Source organism: Propithecus coquereli, unplaced genomic scaffold (genome assembly GCF_000956105.1).
Source record: "Propithecus coquereli isolate 6110/MARCELLA unplaced genomic scaffold, Pcoq_1.0 Scaffold54, whole genome shotgun sequence".
NCBI lineage: Eukaryota > Metazoa > Chordata > Mammalia > Primates > Indriidae > Propithecus > Propithecus coquereli.
In genome coordinates, this window is record NW_012151285.1 from 2,159,202 (window position 1) to 2,173,965 (window position 14,764).

At 47.7% G+C, this 14,764-nt stretch overlaps 1 protein-coding gene across 1 annotated transcript in view; it reads right to left on the bottom strand.

The window, feature by feature from the left end:
- Window positions 1-13,638, bottom strand: part of EVA1C (eva-1 homolog C (C. elegans)) — a 95,994-nt gene extending 82,356 nt beyond the window's left edge. The window contains exon 1 of the mRNA XM_012657349.1: window positions 13,252-13,638. Coding sequence (XP_012512803.1) covers window positions 13,252-13,411 — 160 coding nt within the window. The 5' untranslated portion in view covers window positions 13,412-13,638. The remainder of the gene's footprint in view (window positions 1-13,251) is intronic.
- Window positions 13,639-14,764: the final 1,126 nt, after the last annotated feature.

Below are 14,764 nucleotides of genomic sequence, written 5' to 3' on the forward strand. Positions count from 1 at the left end.
CCAGAGAGCTAGGATTACAGGCGTGAGCCACCGCGCCCGGCCCCTCCTCATTTGTTATACCATCTGTACCCAGCAGTAAATACTGAATGCGTGAGGCATCTGGGAAGATCAGTGATGTCTCTTAGGCATTTTCAAAACTGTATTGAAAAAAAGGGTAGTAAGATCTTGCAAGAAGATGCTCTGCAAAAATACGTATATAGTGTATTACATTATATTATATATATAATACATACATAGTCAGAAATGTTTGTACTTGTATTGCAGGAAGCTGTATTCACTTAAAAGACATACTAATCTTTGCTTAAGAACATGATGCCTTTTAACTAAAAGGGTGTCGAGGGATAAGACGCTTCGGTTTCTTAACGCGAGCTGATTCTGAAAACTGAAGTTCCACAGCCCCCGAGTGAGCAGGAACGAGAAAATGAGCAGAGCTCTCCTGCTGGACGGCATTCTTACATCACCCACTTGAAAATTAAATCTGAAACAGAGTTCTGACAGGCCTGCTATTTTCCTCAGTGCCAAGAGCCACACAATAGACCTTTTTTTTTTTGGACAAAGCTCTTAAAATGCTTGGAAATTCAGATGGACTGAGTCACAAAACTGTACAAATACTGCACACCCATTCCCGCTGGTGCCCCTGCTTGCTCTCCTGGAAACAATACTACATTTTCTCTCTGTTTGGCAGAAGGAGAGAAATATTTTAAGAGAGTTGCGACTTGTCTGAAAGAGGGGTGACTGAGGGGAGGGTGTGCTCTGAACGTGGGGACCATCCCGTGGCCTCCGGGCAGGGGTGGCAGTCACCCTGTCAGAGGAGCCCATTGATGGGGTTCTCCTTCTGCTCAGTGTGGGCTCCACAGCAGCACTCAGCCCACGCCCACACGTGTCCCACGGCCTGCATGACAGCACAGAGAGCTGAGGGCACTGCTGCACAGGAGCGACGCGTGGGCGGTCTGCGCGAGGGCGCACCGAGGCAGGTGGGGCCAAGGGGGCCGTAGACAGAGTCATGAGGGAGGAGAGGGCGTGGGAGACACCAAGGGAAAGCAGATCCCTGCACAGTCTTCATGACTTTCACTCTCTCCCTGTTTAAAGTTCAAATCCAATTACCACCCCGCCCCCCCAGCAATTGGCAATTGTTTAATTGGGATTTCGAAATAATTGAGATGTGTTGCAAACGCATCCTTGCACTGGGAGCGAGCAAGCGACTTCAAGTCTGAACACCTCTCCGGAGTGATGTTTCAGTTTGACATTAACGATGGCAAACAGTCTAGCCTGAGATGAGAAGAGCGAAAGGGCCAAAGTCACAGGCAAGTTCCTTAGAGGAAAGGAAGGGGAATTTAAAAAGCCTGAGTAAAGGCCACCGGGCTAGAGACTGCGGAGAAGCGATGCGGTGGGAGGATCTGCATTTCCTTTTGGGCTGTGGCAGGCAAGCCGGACTGGAGGACGAGGGCCTTGGAGCTGTCCGGGGACTCCAGACTCAACTCTGGGTTTTAAAGAATGCTTTCACTTCCTTCGGGTTCCAAAAAGTGTAAAAAATAAAACAAGGACAAGCCTAGCCCAGGGTTCCTGAACGTTAGCACGAGGATGGGAGGGCTCTGTGCTGCGGGAGGCCCGTCCTGTGCACTGTAAGATGTTTAGCAGCATCCTGGGCCTCAACCCGCCGAACGCCAGCAGCACTCCCAGAGCGGTGACAATTCAAATGGCCTCCAGATATTGGCAAATATTCCCAAGGGACAAGATTGCCCTGGACCGAGAATAACTGGTTTCAACTGAACATTTGGAAAAGCTGAATTTTCACTGCATGAAGATAGCCAGCAACCGTAAAGAACACACGGCATTTTGGGGCCATGTTGACAAAACCAAATAACCTACCTCGAATAGCTACAAAGAAACAAAGAAGTCTAAGACAGTGCTTTTGCCTCCAAGTGCTGATTGATGGCTTTCAGAAGCCAAAGCACTATTTTAAAATAATCCTGGGGTACCTAACTTTAAAAAAAAAAAGGGAAATCAGATTAAAGGGACTTTTGCACTTAGACCCAGGGTTTAAAAAAGCAGAACAGGCAAGACCACAAGATGTGCTCGGTGTGGATCTCCTGCCGTGACAATTCCACACACAGGATATGCAGCTCTGGGGTCTTCGAAACCTCTTTACAGTCTGAGGCTGTGGATGGGGCCGAGTCTTTGTGTACAGTCTGACCTGGCCACACAGCCTTCCACATTGTTAGCTTTAGAAGGAGTGTTTAGTCATTCGGGCCTCAGAGAATAGAGGGAGGTGTTTAAAAGTGATGTCCCTTAATTTTACAACCAACTTGACAAAAAGAAGCATGTCAGCCTGAACTTGGGTTCAGTGTGCATTTTTTTTTTTAATGAAAAAAAGGACCATAAAATTTCATGCATTCCTTAAAGTATATCCCTCAAAAGCTGTACAAATTGGCCTTCAAGATAAGATCATACATTCTCGTTTCCACCTGTCTCCTGTCACACAGGCAGGGAGGGAAAGGCACCCAGCGACCTGGGTCTTTCTTGTTCCTCGTTACAGTACGATGATTTATGATTTCTAAGCCTGAGAATTTGGGAAGCCACGGAACAAGAAAAGAGTGAAAAGTCTTCCAAGTCCAGAGAAAGAAAGGAGATGACTTGGTCGCACAGTGTGTTCTTCTCAGACTGAAACACGACTCTGAAAGCTGTCACAAGTATGCATCGCACGGGCCCTCGCAGACAAAAAGGGTTATTTTATCCAGATTATTCCCCCACATTGCTGGGGAAAAGGGACTCATTTGTAATCATCAAAGGAATGCTGACAGACTTGAAATGGGATTACACTCTATTATACTCATCCGAATTAAAGATTTGCTTTGGAGATCATTCTTAGGTTTCGTCCTCACTGTTCCTCCAATCCCAAATGAGGCGATTTGTATTCACAGGACATCTGAGGCAGACATGAAATCAGACTGTTCGCAAACATACGTTTCAGTCTCAGTGGCCTGAGTTTTGAATGTTAATGTTCCCTGGTTCTCTGTGTGTGGAAAACTTGCCTCTCAGGTCGAAACCAACCCCAAGCATCGCTTCATTCTCTAACTTGTTAACACAGGAGAAATTCAATTTCAGGGGCTTGAGTGAGCAAGTGACACAGGTGTCATAAACTCTGCAGAGAGAACATCAGGGTTGGAAATTCACATGTGGAAATGTAAAACCTACACATGGGCAGAGTCGTCTGGAAGGCCTGTGGACATACGAATAAACCCTCAGTTCCTGGCTCTGTGGTTTGGTTACTAGTTTTGGAGAATGCGACCTGCCAAATCTATCGTTTGTTCCTCACACTCCTTTGTTATTTGTGTGTCTATGAACCCACTAGAAAGCAAGCTTCCCCGGGTCAACACTGACTCTTTGGAGGAGCCCTGTATCATACCTAGCACAGCATTTGGTACCTGAGAGACTCAGGAGTGTTTTCCACTCTTCCCTACTGAACTACCAGCGTGTAATCACCATAGAACCGAGGCCTACTTGGGGAGGGCCTTGAATATCTAAGGTTAGAAGTCATAAGTCAGTGTAAGAGCTCAAGTGGTTCCAGAAAGCATCACGTGACTTTAACCACCAAAAGAGCAAAATATCTTAGAGAACATCTCTCTCAATGCAAGGAGATGACACTCCCTAAATAGGAAAACAGAGCAAGAAATGTGGGTAAAGTGCATTAGAAGTTGTACCAATTTTTTGTTCATAATTTTTTCCCCTTCTATCCCATGCATTCATTCTCAACTCAGTATCCTTGTTCATGAAGTATATCCTTTAGTAGTTCTTTCAGTAAAGATTTATTAGTGGTAAATTTGTCTTTATTTCACACTTACTCTTGAAAATAGTTTAGCTAGGTATATAGTCCTGGGATAACAGTTGTTTTTTGTTTGTTTGCTTGTCTGTTTGTTGTTTGTTTCTCAGAATCTGGAAAATATTATTTCGCTATCTTCTCTCTTCCACTATTGTTGTTGCAAAGACTTTATAGATAACGTTTTTTTCTCTCTGTTTTTAGGATTGTCACTTTGTCTTTAGTATTTTGTAGTTTCAATATGATACATCTAGGTATAAATTTATTTTATTTATCTTCCTTGGGATGCTTCAATCTGAATCTTTCATAAATGCTTAAAAATTAATTTTAGGAGGCCAGTCGCGGTGGCTCACGCCTGTAATCCTAGCACTCTGGGAGGCCGAGGCGGGCGGATTGTTTGAGCTCAGGAGTCCGAAACCAGCCTGAGCAAGAGCGAGACCCCGTCTCTACTAAAAATAGAAAGAAATTAATCAGACAACTAAAAATATATAGAAAACATTAGCCGGGCATGGTGGCGCATGCCTGTAGTTCCAGCTACTCGGGAGGCTGAGGCAGAAGGATCGCTTGAGCCCAGGAGTTTGAGGTTGCTGTGAGCTAGGATGACGCCACGGCACTCTAGCCTGGGCAACACAGTGAGACTCTGTCTCAAAAAAAAAAAAAATTAATTTTAGGATACTATTGCTTCAAGTGTTACCTCTCCCTCATTTTCCCTATTCTCTTTCTAGAATGCTGATCAGATGTATGTTAAGTCTTCATTCCATCCTCTATGTCTTATAAATTTTCTTCCACATTTTCCATGTCTTGTTTTCTTTTGCTTCATTCTGCAGAATTTCTCCAGCTTTATTTTCCAGCTCACTGTTTCTCTCTTCAGCTATGTCTAATCTGCTCTTTAACCTATCCATCAGGATTTTAATTTCAATGAATATATTTTTCATGTTAGTAGATATATTTGGTTCTTTTACAAATATGCCTACTCATTCTTGATAGCGTTTTGTTCCTTTCTCATGTTTTAGATTCCCTCTCTTATTTCTTTTTATGTTTTAGATTCCCTCTTTTATTTCTTAAGAACTCTACTGTTGCTGCTAACTCCTGCTCACATAATGTAATTTTGGACTGTGTGTTTATAATCAGCAGAATTTCACCTACAGGAATCTTGAGGGGCCTGTGTTGATAATGTTTCCATGCAGGCAGTATCTGTGCATTTATTTTTGCCAGGTACCATGGGACAACTTTATGAGTTTCTCAGCCTGAGTTTCCCAGTAAAAGGTAATGTGAATTTAAAACCTAGACTCTCAAAAAGGCAGGCCTCTGGTTACACATTCTCAAGGGAAATTATTTTTTTCTCCAATCCTGAGCCCAGACTGAGATAAGTTACTTTGTCATCTTTCCTTGCAAGAAGGCTGATTTGTTTCATCTGCCTTTTTATGAAGGTTTAGCCCTTCAAGATTCTGGCTTTAGATAGAGATCTTTATTCCATCTCCTCACCTTACATTGGTCTAATGCCTTATCTCTTGCCCTCGTGTACCTGTTAAATTCTGGTTGTTAAGACCATCAAACAGACCCAGTGTAGCCATAGGGTCAATGCCAGCTAACTTCTCTTGTCCTCTGCTCTCTCTTCATTTTTGCTCCCTGGATAGTTTTTACATTTAATCACTTGCCTATGCATTTAAAGGATGTCTGTTGTATTTTATTCAGCATTTCTAGGTGTTTTTTCAGAGGAATAATTTCAGAACACCAGTTCCACCATATTCCCAGAAACAGATTATAGGTCCAAGTCTATAATCAGTTCTTAGGGGTTGGATGGTACTATCTTTAGACAGGACATGGAACGGACAATACCTGTAAGTTCTGGGAAAGATTTGGCTCTGGTATGTTAAGATAAAATAATGACAGACCAGCCCGAGCAAGAGCGAGACTCCACCTCTACAAAAAATAAAAAAATTAGCCAAGTGCGGTGGTGCATGCCTGTAATCCTAGCTACTGGGGAGGCTGAGGTAGGAGAATTGCTTGAGCCCAGGAGGTTGCAGTGAGCTATGATGACACTACTGCACTTTAGCCCAGGCAACAGAGTGAGACTCTGTCTCAAAAAAAATGACAAAAGTGAGATCGCTTTAAACTGCTTGTAATTTATTTATTTATTTATTTTAACCTTAGTATTAGAAAAGCTGCCTGGATTCAAGTCCCCAAAAGTTAACTTCTCTTTGCCTCAGTTTCTTCAACTTTTTTTGAGGAGGGGTCTGATTTTATTTATTTGCTACTCAAAAAGTCTTGTTTTTGATTGTACTCAGAAGTAGATGCTCTCAGAGAGGTCGGCCTACATCTCTTGGCAATCTGTTCCTGGTGTTTTTCTTTGGCCTCTTTCATTCTCTTAGGCAAAAGTTTAGTATATTCTGCAACCTCTTCCTTATTTTTCTTAGTACGCTGTTTCTTCAGAGAAATGTGCCAGCATTTGTCTTGCAGTAATAAGATGCTGCATCGCGGGTGCTTTGGTCCTAGGTTTCTTACCTTCTTTGTTTAAGGGCTTTCTTACAACTTATTAGCAACCATCATCTTCTTTAGAGAGACTGAAAAGTTTGCAGATTCTGCTAGGTCTTTTGGGCTCCAGGCAATGAGGCACTGTAGTATTAGTCAGTCCGGGAATATCTTTCTCTCCTTTTTCATAATAACCAAGCTGAGTATGCTCAGACTGGCACCTACGATGCAACTCTGAACAGATTTGAGCTTTCGTCCTCCAGTTCTCTTTGGTCTATAACAGGTACGCCCCGTACTCTTAGCAGGTGGACACAGCCATGGGTCAAGATACCCTGCTTCATGGGGAAAGCTTGCTATTTGTTCCACCACTGACTGGGACCACACAAACCTTCCGTTCTTCACCTAGAGCGTCAGCAGCAACTTCTGTGGCCATACACTTTCCACGGACAAAGTTTGTGTTCACCGTCCACTTCAATGAGTTTCTGGCAGCCAGTGGCCGGGAAGAAGATATTCAGCTTCATCTTGATGCAGCTGATAACCTTCCTCTTCAACTTTTTATAATAGTATCTCCTTCATAGCTATGATTGTGAGGGCTAAATAAGTTAACACGAAGTTCCTAGAGCAGTGTCTGGCACAGAGAGCTTTATAAGCTAATAGTATTTTTAATTTAACCAACTTCTCTTACTTGTGCTTAGGGAAACCAAGTGAAGAAGTTACTGCCTATGCCAGGCAGAGTTTTAACTAGAGATTGTGCACACGCAGAGGCCAACTAAAAGGTGGCAGAATGAGGTATCCCTAAGGGGCAAGGGAAAACTCAGACCAGACCAGACCCAACTCATTTGGTCAGCCATCCTTCCAATCTGAGATTCTCCTTCCAGTGCTAAAATCGTGGTAACTCTAGGATTTGTGTTATTAATATTATGAGAAACTATTTCCTTACAGAAAGATACAAACATACCAGCCTCATTAAAATAGTGACAGAGTACCACAAAACTTCAGACACCCACACCCCTACTTTCTTGGTCCACTGCTCAGCTTGAATGCAAAGGGTATGGATTTTTGAAACCAGACAGGTACTGGGTTCAAATCCTGCCTCTAAATCTTACTAGCAGTTATGGAGCTGGGGAGAGGAGTAGGCAAGGCAGGTGGTAGGGGTGGGTAACAGGGAAGCAGTTGTTCTTTCAGTGTCCATCATCCTCAAAGCAGTGCCTTTTTAAGAATTTTTAAAGTACTAAGCTGACAGGATGGCTGTGAAGACCAGTGACCTCCCCATCAGCAAAAATATTTTGAGAACACATCTCCAACAGATGTACATTTATTTATAAATTATATACTGTTCTGGGCCAGGTGTGGTGGCTCAGATCTTCAATCTTAGCATTTTGGGAGGCTAAGGCAGGAGGATCGCTTGAGCCCATGAGTTCAAGGTTGCAGTGAGCTATGATCACACCACTGCACTCCAGCCTGGGTGAGAGAGTGAGACCCTATCTCTTAAAAAAAAGAATTGACAAATGATATACCATTTGCTGTCAATTTACATGTTAATTATAACCAAAACTGAACTCCTTTTTTTAAGATCAAAAAGCAAATAGGCAAACAGAAGCTCTAACATTTTTCTCTTCTCCCACTGGATCACTCTGGAGTGCACCCACTTTGGAATGGCTGTGATGAAAGATGCTGATGAAGGGTGGGAAAGGTCAGTCTACTCGGAGGGCACCTGAAGAGCAGTGGTGACTCCATGAACTACGGCCTTGCTCCCCACTCAATACCCCGCAGGCTGAGTCCCCCAGCCTGGCTCCACCTCTGCCTCTGCTCCCCAGCTGGGTGGTCTTGGGCAAGTTAGTTACCCTCTCTGAGGCTGAGTCTGCAAAGAAGACTAATCCTTACCTCATAGGGTTGCCAGGAGGATGAAATCAGACAACACTGAGCCCAATTAACTTTTACTCCTTCCTTTCTGCTCCTTCCCTGAAACTGCTGCTAGGCTGCCTTTCCAATAAAGCACCTGGGAGACCAAAGCCATCAATAACGGGGCCACTTGCCAACCAGGACTCCCCTCTGCTACAGAAAGAGCTGGCGGGACATTTTTCAGATGTAGCGACTTTCCATGGAAACAGACAAGCGGATTCAGACGCTTGCTCTTCATCTCTCTCTTCTGTGGCAGATGAACATTCAGCTCATTCGGTTTGTTTTTCTGTGGTTACAAGCTCACTTTTACTCCATAAAATTTTTTTAAAGTGAAGATAACTCCTGAATAAAAAGACAATGGGATTGAGGCATAATAAAATGCCGAGGGAAGTGTGTGCATGTGTACGTGTGTGTTTGTGTGTGTGCGTGCACGTGTGTATGTGTTGGGAGGTAGTGACAAGCTAGGAAAATCTATTCCTGGTCTTCCTGGTGATGAGCCCTGGGTAGGGGGTGAGGAGGACACCCAGCCATGCTTCTGTGCCCCTGGATGAACTGGGACACAGGCAGGAGGTCGCCCTCCCCTCTGGACGCCAGAGCGGCGGCTCTCAACTATGGCTGCACATTGGAATGACCTGGGGGGCTTTAAAAAGTGATCAATGTCTGGGTCTCCCAGAGCCAATTAAATTGGAAGTCCTGGGGTGCAGCCTGAACGTCCACACGTTTTTTACTCACCCCCAAGTGATTCTATTGTGGCGCCAGGCCTGAGACCCAGTACTTATCTGAGGGCAGAATCGCAAGGTTCAGCCTCCCCAAAAATGGACAATCAGGACGAGTTTCCACCCCCGGGCCCCCAAGATCAGCTGAATTACCATATTTCTACATGGATGGGGGCAGAGACAGCCGTCCACGAGCCAAGGAGAGAGGCTTGCCAGCCCTGCCAACACCTTGATCTTGGAGTTCTGGCCCCCAGAACTGCAATAAAATAAATTTCTATTGTTTAAACCCACCCGTCCGTGGGACTTTATTGTGGCAGCTCTAGCAAACTAATACAGTCTGGTACCAAGTACCACTTATTGCACACTCAGGCAACCAACGGCAGGGATTGGAACATTGGCCTGGGCCCTTATTTAGAAAAACAAGCAAGTATCTGTATTGCCAAACACTGTGGTGGCGTGCACCCATAGTCTCAGCTACTCAGGAGGCTGAGGCAGGAGGAACACTTGAGGCCAACAGTTCGAGGCTGCAGTGAGCTATAATTGCACCTGTGAATAGCCACTGCACTTCAGGTTGGGAAGCTTAGCAAGATCTCATCTCTTTAAAAAAAGAGAGAAAAAAACCCTTTCTCCATACAGTGACCTTTCTTTGAGGCCTGGAGACATCTGGGTACAGGAAGACTTTAAAGGCTGCCCTACCCGCTTCCCACATTCACCACTGTGTGCCTTAGGGCAAAACCAAGTGTGGAAACATACAAATGTGAGGACTTCCAAAGGCAAGAGTTTTCCAGGAATTCCAGGGGGAACTAGAACGATTTTCCACCCTTTCCTTCCCTTCCTCCCTCACACCCTGACCCATAAGCCCATCAATCTCTTGACTTTCTTTGACCAAAAAAAAAAAAAGAAAGGAAAAAAAAGGAAGAAGAAGAAAAGGAGAGAAAGGAAAGAAGTAGGAAGGGAAAAGAAGGCCCAGCTTGTCCTCAGCAGAGAAACTACACAGAGTAAAAGCACCAAAAAAACCAAGTACTGCAGGACCACTGCAAACTAAGTCTGAGAGACACACTGAACTGTCACTCTTTATGGCAAGGCAACATGTAAAGGATCCCTTGCTTTTTACGACTGGAACTTAGGAGGGCACTCCCCGCCCCTCAGCTCCAAGCTCCAGCTCCGTGTCTTGCTCTCTGAACAAAGACCACAGTCGTGACATTATACTTCAGAGGTTTGTTTTGTTTTGTTTTTCAAATCAATGATCAATTTGGACATCTCAGCCCAAATCCTCAATTTGAGAATGCAGTCAAAAGAACAGAACTCCATCCCAAAGAGGAAAATGGATGAAAGCCAAGCACATTTGAGTACAAGATTAAGGATCAGAGGCACTAATTTTGCATGAAATGCTCTTGCCTTCGCTGGGATACATTTTTAATGCAATGATGATAGCCTTCCAGCGGCTGCTGGCAGCATCTCAACGTCTTCAAGGATGAGACAGAAGGGGGTGATTGGGGAGCCTGTTTACCAGCAGGATTGGGGGTGATTAGAACAAGTCATGAGCGTGGAGGGGGAGTCCACGATACAGCCTCAGGGTTATTAAGAGTAAGATCGATGCTGGAATCCCCGGGGCAAAAAAATCAATGACCCAGGAAAACTATACCAGCTGACAGCCTCAGCAAAAGGCTCTAGGAAGAGTTGCAAAGAGAAAGGCTTAAGTAACTTTTCAAAACTCCGCATTGCTAATCTCCTGGGAGGCCCCATAGTATACAGACAATGGCTTCGACCCCTGACATTCTGGTACTTTCTTCCACATGGGCACACCATCCTCCCTCCTTTTCCACTGGGCAATGGAGTCCCAAGTTCCCTTCATCCTCCACTAGCTTTTGATGTTTCCCTTATTTAGAAAAACAAGCAAGTATCTGCATTGTCAAACACTGCTCTCTAGCCTGGCTATTGTTGGAAGGCTCCGTGGGGGAGGATCCACTGTCTCTTTATACAGCTCTGTTTTGGTTTCTATACACTCCTCCAAGTTCATAAAAAGGAACAGTACCGACTGTCCCCAGGAAGGCGGGCAGCAGGCTTTGAGGCCACAGGGGGTTTGGAGTTACATGATCAGCACCCACTGCTTCAACCAAAACATTGAACTGAACACTCGCACTGTCATCTTTGGAGTTGAGGAATTTTCCTCCATGCTGTATATCCCATGGTTAGGGGGTCCCTGAAGGTTCGTTAAGTTTCAAGTCAAATTAGCTAACTTTGGAAGACTTCATCTTTCTTTCTCCCTGAGACTTTCCTAATGTTTCCCTCATCTCACGGTATATACAATAAAGGTTTAAACTTGAATGTGTCTGTAGTCTGGGAGGACATTATATTTCTTTTCATCTCCCCAAAAGGCTCCCTGACACTTTCTCCCTCATCTTCAGATCTCTGGAGAGCATCACTGATCAGAGGGAGTGTGGGGACTGGCTGTGGGTGGCAACATCACCACCTGCCGCTGGCTCAGAGAGTTTTAAACTCTGGAATTCAAGTTTGCATGGAAAGCAGAAGGAAATGCTTTTAGCATTACATTATTTAGAAGAACCTGTACCAGAGCATTCATTTTACTAAGGATATAGCTGGCCTGTTTGATAGTTCAAATCTACTGTATATAACAATTGCTACACACAGACAATTCCAAATTTGGGTAGTAACCTATAGAAATGTTACAAGTATTGCAACTGCTTCCCTAAAGAAACAAAACTCTTGAGTGTCTATAATCTGTGAAAACAATCTAATGGTTACACCGCAAATTGCCTAAAGCAATATTTGTTCAGTTGCAATGATGTCACCCAAAAAAAGGGCTTGTCAGCTTTCAATTCTTTCTTTAGAATTCAAAGCTAGACTGTGGCTGAACTCAGACTTGCTCTCCATAGCTTAAATCAGAAAATACAGAGCTTTTCTAACAGCCAAGAAAGTTCTATTAAAAAAAAAGTCAATAGCACTTGAAAAGCTTGATGCATTTCCCCAGAACATTTACCACATAATTCTGATCCTGTGGTGCTTGATTTTAAGGGCCACGGTTTGCTTGCCAAATAGGCATATCTTGGTTTCCTTTGCTAGGCAGGAATACTGCCTTGATATTAAATATTCAAAGCTAAGAACCTCTGACCTAAGCGCTCTCAACTAACAATGACATTCTCTTTAAGTAAACTAGAAACTCAGTTCAACTGGTTTGCCCCTGCCCTTTGCCATGTATTAATATTAGTCTACTGCACAAACGGGAGGGACTGAGAAGTGACTCAGTTTACCACAATTACACCGCCAAGACCTTGCACTGCAGGGCCCTACAGGGACTATGCAAAGCTTGGGCTTGGCAGAAGATCCCTGGTGGAGGCTCAGAGCTGCTTCCTGGGCTGGGCTGGGAAGGATGAGAGCCTCCAGCCTTGCCAGAGGGAGACTCAGGGCTGTTACAGCTGCAAGGACGTTTGGGACCTTAAGCAAGTGCAGCACTGACACAAGCATGCACTCCTAGAGCCCATCATCAACCTAAAAACTTTTTTCACTTTGCAGCGGCCCACCTGCAACCTCAAACTATCTGAGATTCGCTGCAAGAGCCTGGGTCCAAGTTCCGCAAAAGAAAAACCTCATCGTTTACTCGAGAGGAGGGAGTCAGTGTGTGTGTGTGTGTGTGTGTGTGTGTGTGTGTGTGTGTGTGTGAAAGAGAGAGAGAGAGAGAGAGGGAGAAGGGGGGGGAGAAGAGAGAGAAGGAAACTGAGACTGAAGAGGGGTGACGCTGGTATTAATACCTTCTGACAATAAAGTCACGCCCCTGAGTCTCCTCTGTTCTGTAAGCTTCTCCTCATCTCTCTCCGCCTTTTCACCAGACCTCCAGTCCCCGCGGGCTTCCCTTCCTGCCTGCCACCGCAGACTTCAGGACAGGTGTCCCCGTGGCTAGTCTCCGTACACGGGCACCCAAACTATGCGGGTGGCAAACCAAGTGCAACTCCTCCGACCACAACACGTGTATTTTAACAGCACTGGGCGCGGCACAGGACTCAGTTTAAGGAGCCTCCGGCGAGCGCGCGCGTGGGTCAAGCTGGGTCCCTTATGCTGGGAAACCAGCGGGGTCAACAGCATGGCGAGAAACTCTAAATATATCACAGACCCTTCCTTCTGGGGGTGGGGGGCTCCCCTGCCGCCACCTGGCACGCAGCACCTATATGCCAACGGCTCACACCAGACGAGAAAAGTGGCTATGAGCAAGTCTTAACTTTAATCCAACCCGGCCGCGCCCGCAGGGTTGGTTGGCTGTCCCCCGCTCAGGGCTCACCTGGGCGCACCGCGGTGCCGGGGGCGCACGGCCAGGGAGGGCGCTCTTACCGGAGAAGTCCGTGAGCGCTGCGATCTCTTTGGAGCAGACCAGGACAGTGCAGTAGAAGAGGCGCAGGAGCTGCCCCGGCGGCTCTACCTGCCTGCGGAGGCCGGGATGCTGCGCGGGTTGGGGCGCGGGCGGCGGGCGCGCGTGTCCCGGCAGGAGCATGGTGCGCCGCGCGGCAGGGCGCGGACGCGGGCCCGGGGAGCGCGGAGGGTCGCAGGGCAGAGGGCTGCGTCACATGGCGGGGCGAGTCGGTGGCCAGCGGCTCTGCGGGCCCCCGCCGCCTCCCGGCCCAGGCAGCCAGAGCCTACTCCCCTGCGCGGGCCAGCCCAGGCTCCCCAGCAAAGAGGAGGGGGCGGAGAGCTGGGGCGGGGCGAGGAGCCCCGGGAAGGATCCGCGTAGTTTCCCCGAGAGGAAATCTCCGCTGTCGCCGCGCAGGAGGAAGCGAGGGGGGCAGGAGGGAAAGCGTAGCCTTCGCGCGCCCGGAGGCTGCCGAGGCCGGTACCTGGCTCGCTGCCCGCCGCGGAGGGCGCCCCCAACAGCGTGCCTGGGGCCGCAACTTGAGCGCCTTCCACGCCCGGGTCCCAGCCCCGGAGAGGGCCCGACACCCCCGGCCCTGCCCGCGCTGGCCGGTTGCCAGCTTCGCCCTGGCCGCGGGAGGAGCGCGCCCGGTGCCCGTGACGCACTTTGGAGCCAGCGCCGAGCGTGCGGCTGAGGCGCCCCCGGGGCGGGGCCCAGCGGGGACCGCGGGAAGGTGGGTTCCTGGAGGCGTGGATCGCAGCACTGCCGTCCCTGCCACCCGCCGCGAGCCACGTGCAGAGTCACCAAGCATGCACAGTTCTCGCCATTTCACAGAAGAGGAGACTGAGCTCTGGCGCTTTGCCCAAGCTCACGCAGCCAGGACGGCAACGACCTGGAGGTCTCAAAACGGGTCAGGTGGCTCCAAAGCCGGTTTCTTTTCGCTCGGACTACATTTCTTTTGGTTGTCCGCAGCGCTAGTGGATCTGACACTGGACCGGCATAAATAGCCACCGAGCGCTAATAATTGGGCTTTGTTTTAAATTGGGCCACAGCATCTTTCTGAACCTCTAGATCATGCGCGGTTGTGACCCACGTTTGGACGCCCAGCCCGTGGGCAAGGATCGGCCGGTGTGGCCCCAACTAGAGGGTATAGAGGTCAAATGCTTGGGGGTCCCGGTGGCTGCACGCCTGGTGCAGGTTCCTGGGGCTCAGAGACCCAAACCCTTCGGACCGCGCGGCGTGACCCGGCCAGGCGGGCCGGCAGGAGGGAGGAGGGCCCGGCAGGCGGGCGCTAGGCACAAAGTGTTCCCGAGCACCGCGGGGAGGCCCTGCCAAGTTCGCTGCGGGCGTGACGCGGAAGCGTAGATAATGAGACCCAGGGGCGGGGCTCCAGGGCCGTGAACTGCCCAGAGTGTGGCCCGGAGGCCTGGAGACAGAAAACGTGAACGCGCTGGCCTCCGGGAGGGACCCTCTGAGAGGTGGGCCGCTGAGATCCCG